General features: G+C 40.3%; 1 protein-coding gene across 2 annotated transcripts; it reads right to left on the bottom strand.

Moving 5' to 3' along the window:
* Nucleotides 1-875: 875 nt before the first annotated feature.
* Nucleotides 876-14971, bottom strand: esr2a (estrogen receptor 2a). 2 transcript variants are annotated; one of them, XM_068708442.1, is made up of 10 exons: nt 14790-14971; nt 9728-9883; nt 9066-9505; nt 8450-8616; nt 7752-7868; nt 6811-7119; nt 6056-6194; nt 4183-4316; nt 3172-3355; nt 876-3026 (listed from the first exon to the last, which is right to left on the bottom strand). In XM_068708442.1, the coding sequence occupies exons 3-10, from the start codon at nt 9473-9475 to the stop codon at nt 2789-2791; spliced, it is 1698 nt and encodes a 565-aa protein (XP_068564543.1). In that variant the 5' UTR covers nt 9476-9505; nt 9728-9883; nt 14790-14971; the 3' UTR covers nt 876-2788. The 2 variants fall into 2 exon arrangements, with proteins under 2 accessions (XP_068564543.1, XP_068564545.1); XM_068708444.1 differs by having other exon boundaries at nt 6110-6194; nt 9066-9883.
* Nucleotides 14972-15270: the final 299 nt, after the last annotated feature.

Genomic DNA, 15270 nt, shown 5'->3' with positions numbered 1-15270 from the left:
AGGTGAAGCTTGAAATACTGAAAATACAGGGAAGCTAAAGCTAGTTTATACTCGCCGTAGTGAAGTCGGCGCGTGGGCCAGAAAATGACGTAATCACGGCCGACACGTGTGTAAACACAAGTGGTCACGCTGCTCGGTCTTGCGCCTCAGAATTGTAACCTTGCAGGCTGTAACTTGCATTCTCTCTACTAACCAGCAGGGGGCGACGATCTGCAGTTGCATTAATTTATGGTCTCATTTGCTAGTTTCAAGTCATCTTCAATACAGTATGATGTTCATTTAGTAAATTATTTTAAATCTAGAGTAAAATAGAACATAAAGCAGCATATGCTTTAGGGCGGGCTTACTGTGATTGACAGGTCACTAAGTAAGTAGTATGCAGTTGAGTTGCTTTTTTTTTTTTTTTAAGTGCCTTGGGGGCCTTTTGTACATTCACTAAGAACAGTAACAATGTACATATTTAAACATAACAAATCTCTACCTGGTTTTTAAATTTGGAGAGAGAGTCGAGTCAGGCTTGCCGTTTTCCGCCGCTTCCAGTGATTAGCGTAATGCTAAGCTAATTGTCTCCAGTCGATCATTTTAAATATTACAACCACTGCTAAATTCAGAATCGTTAATTTGCTCAGATATGTTCAGGCAACTGAAAATCTAATCTGAGATCAGAGCACTTTGGGGGTTTAAGTTCATTCTTGACTTAGAAAAAAAGTAGTTTGGGGTAATTCTCAAGGGCCACTTACTAGCTTTTTCTGGAGCTTTCAACCATCAACGATCACTACATAACACTGAAAGTTAAAAGCTCTGGAATTGTTTTTCATCCATGATGTTTTTAAATGACATTTACAAACCATGATAAAAATGTCTTGTATTAGCTGTACAATATTATTTCTTTATTTATGGTGTAAAACAGAGAGAGTGTATGCATAAACATAAAACAACATAGTTCGTAGTTCGGTCATACTGCATGGTGGAACACACTGGAGATACTGCTATATGACAATTGATGAAATACCCAGAAGTCCTTTCACCAGAAACAAACGAGGCACATTATCACAATATTGTCTGAGAACATAAAGTACAACCTAAGTACACAGTGAAAATACAGTTTGCAAGAATGCATAAAGAGTGTGACCAGAGGAAAAGCATATATTTACATATTATGCGCCCTTCTTGCAGTGATCCTGATTGTCGAAGCACGACTGTACACACGATGACTACTGGAGACAGTTCTAAGATACAAAAATAATTTTCCTGTTCTTTAAGCAAAACTTCACAGGTCGAGTGCAATGTTGTCTTAAGAGCAATAATGGTTATGATACTTTTTCCTCTCTGAAAACTTTTTGATGAGAAAGCCAGGACTGTACAGGGACAATTGACCAATCTGCAGAAGGCCCTCAGGTGTGAGTATGAGCTGTAAAGCGCCCTCTAGTGGTCAGTAGGAGCAGGAATAGGCCCTGCTCTGACAAAACAGCAGCTGGTTTCAATTCTAAAATACTTTTTCAATCTTTCAGTGGCCTAAATTAAATGTTTTCTGTCAATGTTCTAAGTAGCTACGTCTACTACTAAAATTTACTTCTATTTATTTTAACCAAGATAAAACATTTTTCCCAACGATTCCCATATTTTAGCCACATGTATGCCGTCAAAGTCTTACAGGTGCTGCAGTTGTTGAATGCTAACTAAATAACTATACAGTCTTCTATCACATATGTCATTTTGCATTAAAGAAATAGTGAATACAGTACACTTGCTTGCATTTCTTGCCAAGAGTTAGACGAGAGGATCGAAACCATTCATGTCTGTGTATGTCAATTATGACAGCAACTCTAAAGCTCACTAACATATCTCATTTGTTTAATCTGTACAAAAAAAAACCTAAAATGTCACATAGGTTATGTTTTTTGTACACAAACAACCAACATGTCATTACATTATATATTATTAGTACGTTTCAGAGGCGCTGATAGTTAGCTGTTTCCCCCCTTTTTTCCGGTCTTTATGCTAAGCTAAGCTAACCGTCTGCGATACATATGTATCGCATAGATGGGAGAGTGGTATTGATCAATCAATCTCATCCAACTCTTGGTAAGAAAGCCAATAAGGATAGTTACCAAAATGTAAATAAGCTTATTCGCTTAAGATGAAGAATTATACTACAATCAAGTAGGAATTTAAATTCTTATAAATATTTTTATAGATTAAATGAATACATGGAAATGTTTGTCTAGTCCAGAGAAATAAAAACCTTTTTAGGTATTTTATGTTGTGGATGAAAATACCTCGAAAGAAGATGTACAACAATTATTTTTATACATCATCGTATCACCCAAACCCATCTATATCCAACAGGGGTGGTGCATATCTCTTTTTGTCATTATTTACACCCAGCATTCTCTGTTGGACCTCCAGAACAATACCAGACATGGACGACAAATATTCAAATATGATCCGATATGAAATTAGCTTCTCAGCCCAAGAGAATCATGGCAGTAACATATTACATCAACGTTCAAGCAAGAGCTGGTGCTACAGGCCAAATTATCAATAAGAATTTGTTTCCATTCTAATTTTTCAATATGTAGTGATATGGCTATGAACACAGAGAGTTTGGTCTGTCTGCAGAGCAACGTCCTACGATTCAAAAGTTCACTATCATGAGTACACAGTGTCTCAAAGCTTTAGTTTTACCTTTCTGAGGTCACAGAATTCAGCCAAATGTTCCAGCAAGAAGTCTCATCAGTCTTGTGAATTACGTTCGTGCAAAGCGGTGAAAACCCATTGCATCGAACTACTTCCGTTCACCTCCGCTCCCAGTGCTGCTGGGAGTCCAGGTATTCGAGGGTCCGCTACTGGAGCCGTGTGGCAGAGCAGCAACCTGCGCCTGGTCCCCGGGCTCCTGCTGGGAAGGCCGGCGGGGCAGACGGGAGCCGTGCATGATGTGGGCGTCCAACATCTCCAGCAACAGGTCATACAAAGGCACCATGTTCTTCATTTTCATGCAGTGGAGGTGGTCCATGCCTTTGTTGCTGCATGTTCGGGGGGGAAGAAGAAGAAGAAGAAGAAGAAGAAGAAGACAAGCGCTTTGTTTAATAATTCAACAAGGTACCATTTTCTCCAACATAAATTAGCAATTTTGTATTGAGAACATTCATGACGACGGGGTCCTTTTACCTGGCATGGCGGATGTGTGAGAGCATCATGAGCAGGTGGGCGAGGCGGGTGTACTGTTGGCGGAAGGTGAGGCCGGTTTTGGCGATGGCCCACACCAGAGCGTCCGTCACGGCGTCCAGAAGACGCAGCAGCTTGGAGCGACTCTGCGGCTCCTCGCTGCCCTCTGACGAGTTGAGGCACATGTCTGGTAGCACACGGAGAGGCAGACATCTTGATTTTAACAAACGTTGCGTTGATGATAATGACAATGACAATTCTAGTGTGATTGGACCAATCAACACTAATCTACAGGTTTTTCATCTCTGACTAATTTTATGATAGTTAGTTGCTTTATTTAGCCTTCATTTTAGTCAAAGCCTTTATTTTGAAGTCTAAATATTTAAAAGGAATTAAGCCATGACTGTATAAACTGGTGAAAGTACTTTCCAACTTTTCAATTATGTTAAAAGGTTTGTGTCAAGTTTTAATTTTGCTTATACACATTTGTTCAAACCCATAAAAAGCTGAAATTGAGGAGATTGGTGCAAAACTATGAGCCCCTGCTGGCTGAGGGAATTAAAAGGAAAACAGAAACATTAGTCAGACGTTAATTACTCCCTGGAATAGCTGCTCACCAGAGAGACTCTGACCTTGTTCATCCTCAAACAGGCACAGTTTGTTGCTGCGAGCATTCAGCAGAACCAACGAGAGCATACACGGTGTTCCCATTAGGGTTTTCACTGGTAAGTTATTTAGCTGGTCCCCTTGCCAACCATGTGCAGACTCACGCACACACAAGATCACATGCTGAGACACCAATCAAACAGTCAACCGTGGCTTCACGTAGTGGAGCGTCACAGACACAAACATGCACGTCCTTGTCTCACCTACACACACAGAGAGGACATAGGCTGCACAAAGGCCTTATAAGTGTGTACACACACACACACACACACACACACACACACACACACACACACACACACACACACACACACACACACACACACACACACACACACACACACTTACTGGAGTTAAGGAGGATCATGGCCTTGAGGCAGACGTACTCCTCTCTCTGGAGCTTGAGTTCTCTCACCCTGGACGTGGCAGCTATCAGCATATCAAAGATCTCTGAGAGGCCCTGGACACAGTTCCCCTCTTCTCTACCGTGGAAAGACACAGAAACCTCTCTTTATTTTTTTGCCTTTTTGGGAAATTAGGTAGAAATCTTGTGACATTGTGCAAAAATGCAGCATGGGTTTAACTTCCACCAAGATCCAAAAAGATGGCAATGGAGCCGTACTTGTTTAGCAGTTCATATTTTCGTAAAGGAATTCTCGGCTGGATCGTTAGATAGTTTTATTAACAGTTATGTAACAGGGTTTGACTGAAAGTTGCACAAATAGCAGAAGATTCCAGTCATAGAAAGTAGCCGAGTACATTTTCTACTCTATACTTCTATTCCACTACATTGCAGAAGGAAATATTCAGCTTTTTACAGACAGCTTTAGTTACCCGTTACTTTTCAAAATAAAACCTACATACATTGACTGGAGAACATGCACTGCACTATTTTGCAGGCATGATATGATGATAAAGGCTACCACAAAGGAAGTGTCGATGAGTGAGAGAGGTTAGGACGCTTTGTTCAAGCTTTAGAAGCAGCTGAGTGCCAGCCTGAAAGTTCTCATTGAGTGCAAGCACAGATGCAGGCAGAGCTACTAATCAGTTTCTAAATGACAGCGCTGTGGAGGAGGTAGCAGTTTGAACTCCCACAGTAAAAAAGGAAATGAAGTTTCATCTTTGTTATTTATTATCAGTATGATCCAAATCGCATTGTGGTCTGCCTTGCACTGAATGTGGGATGGATGATCTTTGATTTCAGTTTATTATACTCTAAATAAATGGGGGCTGGGGCACATAGTGCTCTGCATTTTTAAAACCGATACTGATTTTGATTATTGAGGAGATAAAAAAAAAAAAAAAAAAAAGGACAATAATAAACACCAGTATTCCTTTTTCCAATGATAAATGAACAAACAAGACTTCAAGTGGAATCCTTGTCAAAATTCTTAAAATATCAGTCCTGGTTGATTTTGTGACACCAGTGGTTACTGTGGTAACAGCAAGTGAAGTTTAACACAGCAAACACTCCTTGAGCAGCTGCTTTGTCAGACATACAACAGTAACGATGCATAGTTTCCTGTGAAAGAAATTTGAATTGTGCGATAATGGCGGACCCCGCCACTGACATTAAAACTATAGGAGGAATTACAGACTGTAAATACATTGAATGGCTACTGCTAGAAAAATAAACGGCCATCAATAGCATAACAAAACAGTTTGATTTCATAAAAATCTTACAGGTTTTAACTTCACATTAGTTTTTTTAAGCATTGTGACTAAGATATGTTCAAGAAGAACTATTTAGAAATGGACAAAAGACCTGTCAGTACTCTCTGGTGGACAAATTATGTAGTGACATTTTCCGTCTAGCATGTATGCCAATACTGATTTATTTCAGATAAATAGGTATTGTAACTGAGAGGCTAATACCAGCAATAAAAGCTCCAAAAGCATGGCTTTAAGTTTGACACTTGCCAAGAGAAAATGTCAGCATATATAGGACAAAGCCTCTAAATGACAGCTTGTCTAAAACCAAAATTACAATACATACTGTTGAAACTTTAATTTTAGTGGGAGAGTGAGAGACTCAAAACAAGCATCGCACCAAAGTGAGAGTTAGCATTCTGTACACCGAGATAGTATATATTGTGCTTTAATAAACGCGGGTAACATTCAACCAAACATCCACAGTGATGATGATGAAGATGATGATGATGCCAAACTGTCCCTTTAATCAAGCTTGTGCGGTCGATATGCGAGATGTCGGCGGTGGTACCTGCTCAGGCTGAGGTCAGGGGAGAAGATAAGTTTCCCCGGATGGTCCACTGACCTCCACATCAGTCCGATCATCAGCACCTCCAGCCAGCAGCACTCCAGCAGGTGCACTTGGTCCAAAAGGCTGAGCTCTATAAACCCTGAGGAAATGACATGATCACACGGTATGTAGCCGTGTGCTGCCAGTGATGCTCCACACAGACTCATTGTGTCCAAACTAGTGCTGAAAGGATAGGTTGATTGCAGTCCTTATTCATGAGGTAATGTATCCAAATCAGGTCACAAACAAGTTAAGGACAACATTTTTGGGGCCATGTACCCACTGTCAGTGTATGACCTGTGCTGTTATCTGTTTTCAGCCAAACTGTGAGTGACTCCGTCTAGTAGGGACACACAAACATGTCACCTCAGGGTGAGGTAAAAGGTTTTTGGGTCATAGTGTCTGCCTGAAGCAAAGGAGGAGAAGCCATGGCTGAAAATGGCCTGAAGTCACAGCCTTCCATTGGTTTAAAACTTTCATATTTTACAGCAGTCTGACACAATCAGCACAGACTCGACTCCCATGCTGAATAAAGCCGAGACACTTACAGCGGCTGGCCAAGATACAGTCGTTAACTCAGGTGTACAGCTGACTGAGCTGCTGAGGTGTCACTGAGGAATGTGATCCTATTATGCATAATATCTCAACGACTGTAATGTCACTAAAATGAACTGTAATTTTCCTTTAAAAGGTTCCCTGCATACGCAGACACACACCTGGAATCTTCTTGGCCCAGCTGATCATGTGAACCAGCTCCTTATCAGCCAGGTTGGTGAGGGACATCATGACGTTTGCTTCAGTCAGCGGCCTCCTCATGTCCTTCATGAGGTAGATCTCCGGCGGCTCCGCCTCCATTATCTGCCCGATGAGCTGTTCTGGGGTCAGTGCGGGAGGGTGGGGCTCGTTTAACAAACTGACCGCTGGTCCGGACAACGTCTTTGGTCCGTTGGTTCTGCCCTGTGAGGACAGACGGGTCACTCGCCTCGCCTGGGGGTTCCTGTTGTTTCCACGCTCCTTTCGCATACCTGAGACAAAGAAGACAAGCCTTTTTACAATTGTGGACATATTTCACCGTTTGTAAAATATGACTATTGTTCGTTTGGTTTTTCAGGATTTCTGTTTTGGCCTCTTGGAGGCAGTAAAAACAAGCTGTGAAAACAACACCGACATACATATCACAATCAGATGAACTTATTAGCCAACAGTTGCTTATTAACACCTCCTATAGATATAGAGCATCATCAGCAGCTCTGTCTTTGGTCTCCTAAAGAGAAATATCTGGCTCTTAAGCTGCTAAAATGCTGAATACATAGCTAAAAATCTGTATTATGGCTGCTTTAAATACTGAATACAGTGTGGGTCGATAGAAATCCCCGACAGCAAACGGCAATCTTCTCCACTTTGTTTAACAGCTGTTAAACAGATTAAGGTTACGTTGGATCGAAGAACCACCTTTCCTGGCTGCTGGAGCGGGATCATGTCGCTCTGGGAAAAGGAGGGAAGCACTCTAGAACAAACAAAGCACGGTAACTTTTGATCATCTGACTCTTCATATGACAAGATAACAACCGTAACAGCATGTTGGTTAAAAAAAAAGAAAAAAAGAAAAAAAAAAAAAAGAAGAGAAATAGAAATAAGAGAATACAAAGAAACTTACCACACTTGGTCATGCCAACTTCACAGCATTTGCGAAGGCGACACGCCTGGCAGCTCTTGCGGCGGTTCTTGTCTATAGTGCATTGATTGGTCGCTGGACAAATGTAGTCATTGTGTCCTGAGACGACAACAAGAAGAAGAAAGAGAAAAGATGACGACAAAAAGAAAAACAAGAAGTTAGAGAGGAAAAAACGGATGGGCAGTGACGAGAGATAAAATGAGAAAAGTGGAAGAAAACAAATGCATTTTGAGGACCAGACAGAATTGTACACTGAAACATTCTTGCAAATTCTACAAGAGCTCAGAACACCACTCTCACTGCAAAATGAGCACCTGCTAAAGGTGATGACATTTGTAATGTAATTAAATCTTGTATGAGCTCATAAATATGGATTACAACTGTACTATGATGTGCTAGTAATAAAATGATCAGAGTTCAGTGTTAATGATGCAAATTCTTGTATCACAGTTTGAGAATTTAACACAAATCTACAGCCATGTTCATCTTAGTTTAGCGTGATATGCTAAATAGCACTAAACACAAAGTAAAGCCAAAGTTTAATGATTTACGACCAAATATCTGCAAAACTAAAGTATTGGTTGAAATGAAAATATTGACCTCATGATGATGCTAAAGGAAAAGTTAAGGGATCAACAAGGTTATCATGATTATCTTGAGGGGGACACGCCGTGCCTCACCTTGGATGCTCCTCTTGAAGAAGGCCTTGCACCCCTCACACGACCAGACGCCGTAGTGGTAGCCCGAGGCGTAGTCGTGACACACGGCACAGTAGTGGAGGTCGGCCTTCCCGCCGGATGACACCACGGCTTCCTCGCTCTCCTGAGAACGCCTCCTCACACTCTTACTAACAGATACGTTTCAGTCATCATTTCAAGACAAAAACACGTGGAATGAGTCATTTCATGAACAGGATGTTCCATTTTAATAAATCATTACCATCTTTAGATTCGTTTGGGCGTTTTTGCAGCCTTCGTTAAGCAGGCAATAATTGAAAAAGACAGGACACACGATCATTTTCATTTTCACATTTTGACAGTCATTTTTAGTATTACAAATTCAACTGTGAAAGTTTAATATTTTGGGGTTTTATGATTATCGGTCCGACAAAACCAGCAATTTGAAAACATGACCTGTGGTTGTGACATGTTAAAAACTAAACAGTTCAATGAATCGCAAAAATAATCAGCAGATTAAGTGATCATTTAAAATGATCATTAGCTGCCGCTCTGCTACGGACAGGTGAGCTTGGGTGATCGGTAAAACAGTGTGTGCCAGAGTGATGCGCCATCCTACCTGGTTGTTAAGACACTGTCCCGCTGCGTCAGCTCCACCCATGGACTCTGGATTGGCTGCCCGTGCTGAGGCCGAGTCTGGGAGTGGTGCAGGGGCATGGGTGCCCCCACGTGGCCGTGGCTGGGCCAGAATAAGGAGGGGCTTAGTGACCGATGGACGGAGGGGCAGTCTGAAATGCCCGGGCTGGCATAAGTGAAGATAGTTGGACTGTAGAAAGGTATGGTGGCAAAGTCGTGGCCGAGGTCGGTGTAAGGCGACGGGATGCAGATGGGCTGGCTTGTTTCCAGGGAAAAGCCAGGAGAGGAGGAGCTGAGGACCGGAGGAAGGACGCGACAGCCAATTCGACTGGAGTCCACCTCCTGGAGCTGGAGGAGGGGCTGATCCTTTTCTAGGGAGGAGGCAGCGGCCATCGCAAATGTAGACGGTCTCCGTATCCCCGGCTTTAACACATCATCAACAAAGAATATGAGCGTAGGATGGAGTTGTCTCCTGGTGTCAAGTTCACTGGCCTTGAAATATCAAAGCAAAGACCAGCAGATCTACCAACATAGGCTGGCGTTGTTTAATGTTTCTCATGAGCTCACATTGTAGACTCCCAAAATGATGAATGACTCCAAAAAAAAAAAAAAAACTTCGGTTGACTTTGACTTGACTCTGCTCACCGTACAATGCAAGATGGATCACATGATCAAACTGATAGACGATCCAGAGGGTAGGGAACACAGCCCGTTCTTCCCAGAGCAGGAAAGATATTCAGTGCTCAGTCTCTGTCCAGCCATGTCACATCATTGAGTGGTAGCACATGGAGTGCTATCCACCTACAAGACAAAGAGAGAAACGGTAGTTTTCAGCTGAAGTACTGGTTGTGAAGTGCTATGGTGAATTCTGTGACATTAAGTCTACTCTCAGTAGGGGCTGCGTCTGCCAATTCCTAAAAAAAGAAAGAAGTGAATGAGAGTACCAGGTATCAGGAGTGACCACTTATCTTCTTATCACGCGAGTAATGTGATGACACCTGAGCACCATCCATTTGCTGAAGATGGCCGTGAGATAGAGTCAAAAGTAATGGTTTTTATATCACAGATCCCTAGGTAATATTTTTCTTTAAAATTCTAAGATATTTTGTATTTTAGTAAATGAATACATTTCAAAAAATGTCAAATTGTATTCTCATAGTGACATTTTGTCACATTTGACCCAGGATTTTTTTTATTTATTTATGTATGTATATATTATATATAAATATTCTTTAAATGAAACTAACTTTCATAAACAACACTTTTATTAACTAAATAAACTGAAAATTCAGGGTTGTCCTTATTTTACAAAAAAACATTAATTGTGACGTATGTTTAGGATTTTCTTTTTCCTATAAGTGTATTTAAACTAATAATAATAGTAAAATAACAGTATTTAAAAAATGCAGGACAAATCAAGACCTTGCATTAGGCCTATATAAAAAAAATCCATTCAAGACAACCAACAATCTTAGTAAAAAAAAAAAAAGTTTTTGGCACGTTGGTTGTTAAAAATAGTTTCAGGTCTGTGGTTTAAAACCTTCATAAAATGTCATACGAATTTAGATGTTTGCTCTACTATGTGACCCACTGAATATTTTTTCAAGTAAATTTGACTATGTTCATTATTCAGACCCACAAGACAAACACTGTATGAGAAGTAGAGCTGCTAGCTTCCAGTTGGATTAAAATAATATTGCTGCAAGGTGGATTTTCTTTTAAAATGGCAGTGTCTGAAAATGACAAGAGGAAATAAGAAATCAGGATTTACTTTGTGCTGTAGACAGACAAAGCTGGTAGATCAATACATATATAACACACACACGCACGCGCACACGCACACGCACGCACACGCGCGTACAGTCTAGGGACATGTTAGTTTACTCTTACAACATCAGATAAAGCAAATCCAGAAGAGTTAATCATTCATGGGTGGCAGGACTCTGTCTTCAGTCCAAGTCGGTACACAATGTCTCCACCTTTCTAGCATAAAGCTCACTTTTGGACATCATTATTAACCCAGACGAAAAAAGGGTCCATTAATCTTCCCAAACGGCTGAGACATTTTTGGTTTTGCTTGCCAACAAAAGTCAATAATCCGTAAGAGTAGCTGAAGTCTTGTGCAGTCAGCGTAAAATGAGCACCGCTGAAAACTGTTGGTAATTAAACTCACAAAGTTGCAATGAGCACATGGGATCATTAAATATTTTTGTTACCGTGTAAATCTGCAATATCAATTTTCATTTTTATGATATCACATTAAAATGTCACCGGCTAAATCACTCTTACAGCTGTGGAAACACTTTGGGAAATGTCAATTTTTCTCAAAATCTTCTAATATTCTACGACCATATTTTTGTGTCGCGAATAAAAGATCTAGGACTTCCACTGATGCTTTGCAACAAACAAGAGAGGCTTTTGCTTCATTGTAGAAGTGTGGACACATAACAGGTGGGTTGGCATCTAAAGAGGAAAAAAAAAGTGAATGTAAGAATAAATAAAGTAAATTAGACAAAGTTAAAACTTTTCATTTAAAGCGACGACAAGGCACTTTCATTTTGTGTTGATTTTGGCGGTCCCTGCGGACAAAAGCAGAACCATTTCAAATATTCTCTTTCCAATATTCTCGCTGATGGTCTTATTTGCTGATGTAGGTCATATAGAGGCGTCAGTCTTCAACTGTTTCAGGTTCACCCTTAGCATTTTCACGAAAAATGTAAAGATGCTGAATAAGTCACTTGTCACTATGCATTTTGAATTCGGTGTAACAATGAGGATAGTAGTCCCATTCGAATTGTGATTGGATCGACCACTGTTTTTACAGTAATTATTGATGATTTTTTACTTTGTGATATTTCAGACACATTAGCCTTAACAAATGAACAGTTTGAAAGTACATTACTCTCAGCTGTTACAACAGCTTCAAGGCAACAGAATATTTGTATTGTTTTGACAAATGATCTGTTTCTGGCTGGTAGTACCGAGTGTGTCTTGGCAGTAGGTGGATGGCTTTACCTCCGTCTTCTTTGGGTTTATCAATTCTTACCCAACATCTAGAGTGATGCGATGGCAGGAAATCAACGAGTTCGAGGTATTCTCCGTTTGAGGTTCAATAACACCGCCTGCCAGCTCATCTGTTTCTGCTCGAATCGTGGAAAAAGATTGATGATGAAATGAAGTAAGACACCGTCTTATCAAAATATGCGGCCCTACCATCAATAATAGGCAAACAGAAATTAAAATTTCATTATACTTGTCAGGATATCGTAAAGATCTACAGGTCTGAAAGCAAATAAAAAAAGGAAAGCGCTGTTTCGTTTCACTAAGTTTCCAATGGTCTGTAGCCAATGAACTGACTCCTAAAACAAATGAGTCACTTTAAGAGAACAGAAAAGAGACTGTGGCAACATTTGGTTGCTTCATCTACCATTTGGAGGTAAAAGCAGATGTGGAAGAGTTTCCTTTGAAGCTTTGGCCTAGCCTTCAAACCTCTTCACTGTGACACTCTCCAGCAGCTGGCAGTTAATTGTGAAAGAAAACCTCCTGCTCTCACAGACAATAAATGCCAAGGGATGTACAGTAAACCCCTGTTGCTTTATTGAAATGAAGGTGTAAGGTTTAAATGTCTTGATGAAGAGGTCTCCAACATTACTACCTTACAGGGCTATCATACAGAACGCACAGGTCTGATATTGTGTAGTCCAGAGCATCCATTGCAGGATTATATGCTGCTCTCTATTGTGCATCAAAGGCAGAGAGCAGTAACTGCACAAATATAAAAAAAGAACAAAAAAGGTTTGAAGCTTTTTAGCCAAACTGTGCATAACAATTATAAACTGTTTATACTTAAATTGTATGTCTTTTCAGGCTGATTATAATCATTGCCACAGACCCTGCATATAGCAACATTTAGGCTAGCTACTGCGCTGGGGGCAATCTAAAGAAACATATCTACAAACAAAATTTGTTCTTGCTTCTTCAAGTTTCTTGTCTATTTGAACTAATTAGCTAGTTTAATAAAGGAATCTTTAATTAAATACATAATTTAAAGGCATCTTAACCACATAAAATCACGTGAACTTCGAAGTGCTACTTAGCTAGTGCTAGTTAGCTTTTAGCAGTTTCTCCACTGTTGCTTTGTTATTTCGATATAATTAGATTTAGCTTCTGTCTCAATCGTGTGGCATAACAAAACTCAATAATTAAGAAGTTTGAGCATCAAGATTTTTCTACTGCAGGAAACAGGATAAAAATGGTAAATCTGGTTTTAATAAATATGTAGGTACAGCGTTTGGGCTTTATAGGGCAGATTGGACACCAGGCAACCTCCGTATTCATACAGTTGGCAGACATTCAAGCAGCTTATCCACTGATGCATTGCACACATACAGACATGCACCGAGCATGTATCCCCCCCTTAAAAAAAAGTATGTAGGTCAAAGCCAAATAAAGCTAAATCTGAAGTGACAGTACTGTTCTTGGTCATTAGCCAGAAGTGCATGCCTTTTACACCAAAGCCCAAGGTCATGTCGTTTTCCCATCCTAAACCCTCACTGCCTCCCTAAAGTCAGCCGGAAACGGATGCGAGAGCCGCTCCGCAGAAAGAAGCTGTACCATACTATATACAGTAAGGGAGTGTGAGGGCTGATTAGCACCAGAGAATGTGGAAACATCTCAGTGAATTGTTTGCCCCGCTGTAGGAAAAACCTCGGGTTCACAGCAAGAGATGTCTGCTTTACATTTACTGCAGGTACTTAGAAATTACACTTGAACATTAAACATAGAAGGCTGTGTGACAGGTTAAGTCACGTTCTTCACTGCAGTAACACAGACCAGCAGTAGCTGCACGTGTTAAGAAGCATTCAGCTCAGCGTTTATTCTACTGCACTATAATAAAGGATGTTTCGAATAAAAATAAATAATGAAAATGTTAAATAATATATGGAACATTCATTTCCTGGCATTTCCTAATCTTTAGTACAATAAAAACTCTGCATGACAACAAACTAAAACTCATTTTAAGATGTTCACAGTGAAAGCAGTCTCTAAACAAATGCATATATTGTATAATAAATGCAATCAGCAGTGTGACAAGAGCAATCTGCTAAAAAACTTAAATAAATCAATGCTTGAACTGGAAATTGTTGTGGTGATCCAACATCAGATGCAAAGTTCAAACAGGGGAAATTCTTTCTGCCAGCTCCTCTGCGTCGCAGAGCTTGTTTACTCAGAGATGAGTGCTTTTTGAAGTAGGCGAATATTCACATTAGGCTCTTTAATTACACCCAATTCCCAGACTCACAAATAGACACAAATCAGATCAGGGGTTCATATGGATATCCAAATATGGTTATGGATATATGTTAATATTATTGCAAGATGTAAAAGTGGGTGTGATACACTTATGATAAGCAGCATCTTTCTTTACAAAGTCTTTGAGTAAAGCTGATTATGTCCAGTTTAGACCTAGAAATGCTTGAACAAAATCTCACCATCTGACTTCTTGCTGGAGCTTATTCTGTCACCCATTAACCCTCCAGTCTAAGTACATTTGACACACAGGCCTCCTATTAAAACTTAAACATTAATAATAAATCAGAGGGACAGACAGGATTTCACCCACGTGTCCTGACTGCAGAGCTGCACGCAGCCTGATTCACTACAAACATGAATAGGTAAAATGTAATAAACAGGGAGATAGTCTTACCTCTTCCTCCACAAACACCAGTTGCAGACAAAGTTTGACAATATGAAGTCCTGCTGTGGTGTCACGTGCCCGTAAAGTGTGAAATAAACAGTTTGGGGAGCTGCTGTGAGCCTCAGGGAGGCCTAACACCGAGTAAATACACCGACAGTCAGATTGCGTTCATATAAAACACACGGCTGTTGCTGTCAGCCCGCAGACAAACCACCAGCTGCGTTGTGGGAAATGATGTCAAGTCAGACATAATGAGGCGCACAAGATCCAGCCAGTGCTTTCAAAATAAAATGCACCCTCATGAACACTTTGCTGGTTTCATTCATCAGCATTGGCATCAACTTCAATATGATGAAATATGGAAACTATGAGTAAACTGAAAAATGCACCAATTAAAATTAAAATGTGTTCTTTCGATGATTTTGAAGAGCTTGGTTTGGTTTGTAAACTGGTTGTGCTTATGGCATAAAGAACAATACTTGTTCCTGAC

The sequence above is a fragment of the Cebidichthys violaceus genome, unplaced genomic scaffold, assembly GCF_023349555.1.
Source record: "Cebidichthys violaceus isolate CVI_PGR_0920_01 unplaced genomic scaffold, fCebVio1.0.p SCAF_14, whole genome shotgun sequence".
NCBI classification, from domain to species: Eukaryota; Metazoa; Chordata; class Actinopteri; order Perciformes; family Stichaeidae; genus Cebidichthys; species Cebidichthys violaceus.
This window is presented reverse-complemented; position numbering and strand designations above follow the sequence as displayed.

Excerpts from the sequence above, each read along its gene's own strand:
- esr2a (XM_068708442.1), bottom strand. The coding sequence starts at position 9,475 with ATGGCCGCTGCCTCCTCCCTAGAAAAGGATCAGCCCCTCCTCCAGCTC. Across the intron at positions 8,617-9,065 it reads GACAGTGTCTTAACAACCAG|TAAGAGTGTGAGGAGGCGTT; the intron begins GTAGGATGGCGC and ends CGTATCTGTTAG. Across the intron at positions 7,869-8,449 it reads CTTCAAGAGGAGCATCCAAG|GACACAATGACTACATTTGT; the intron begins GTGAGGCACGGC and ends TTGTCGTCTCAG.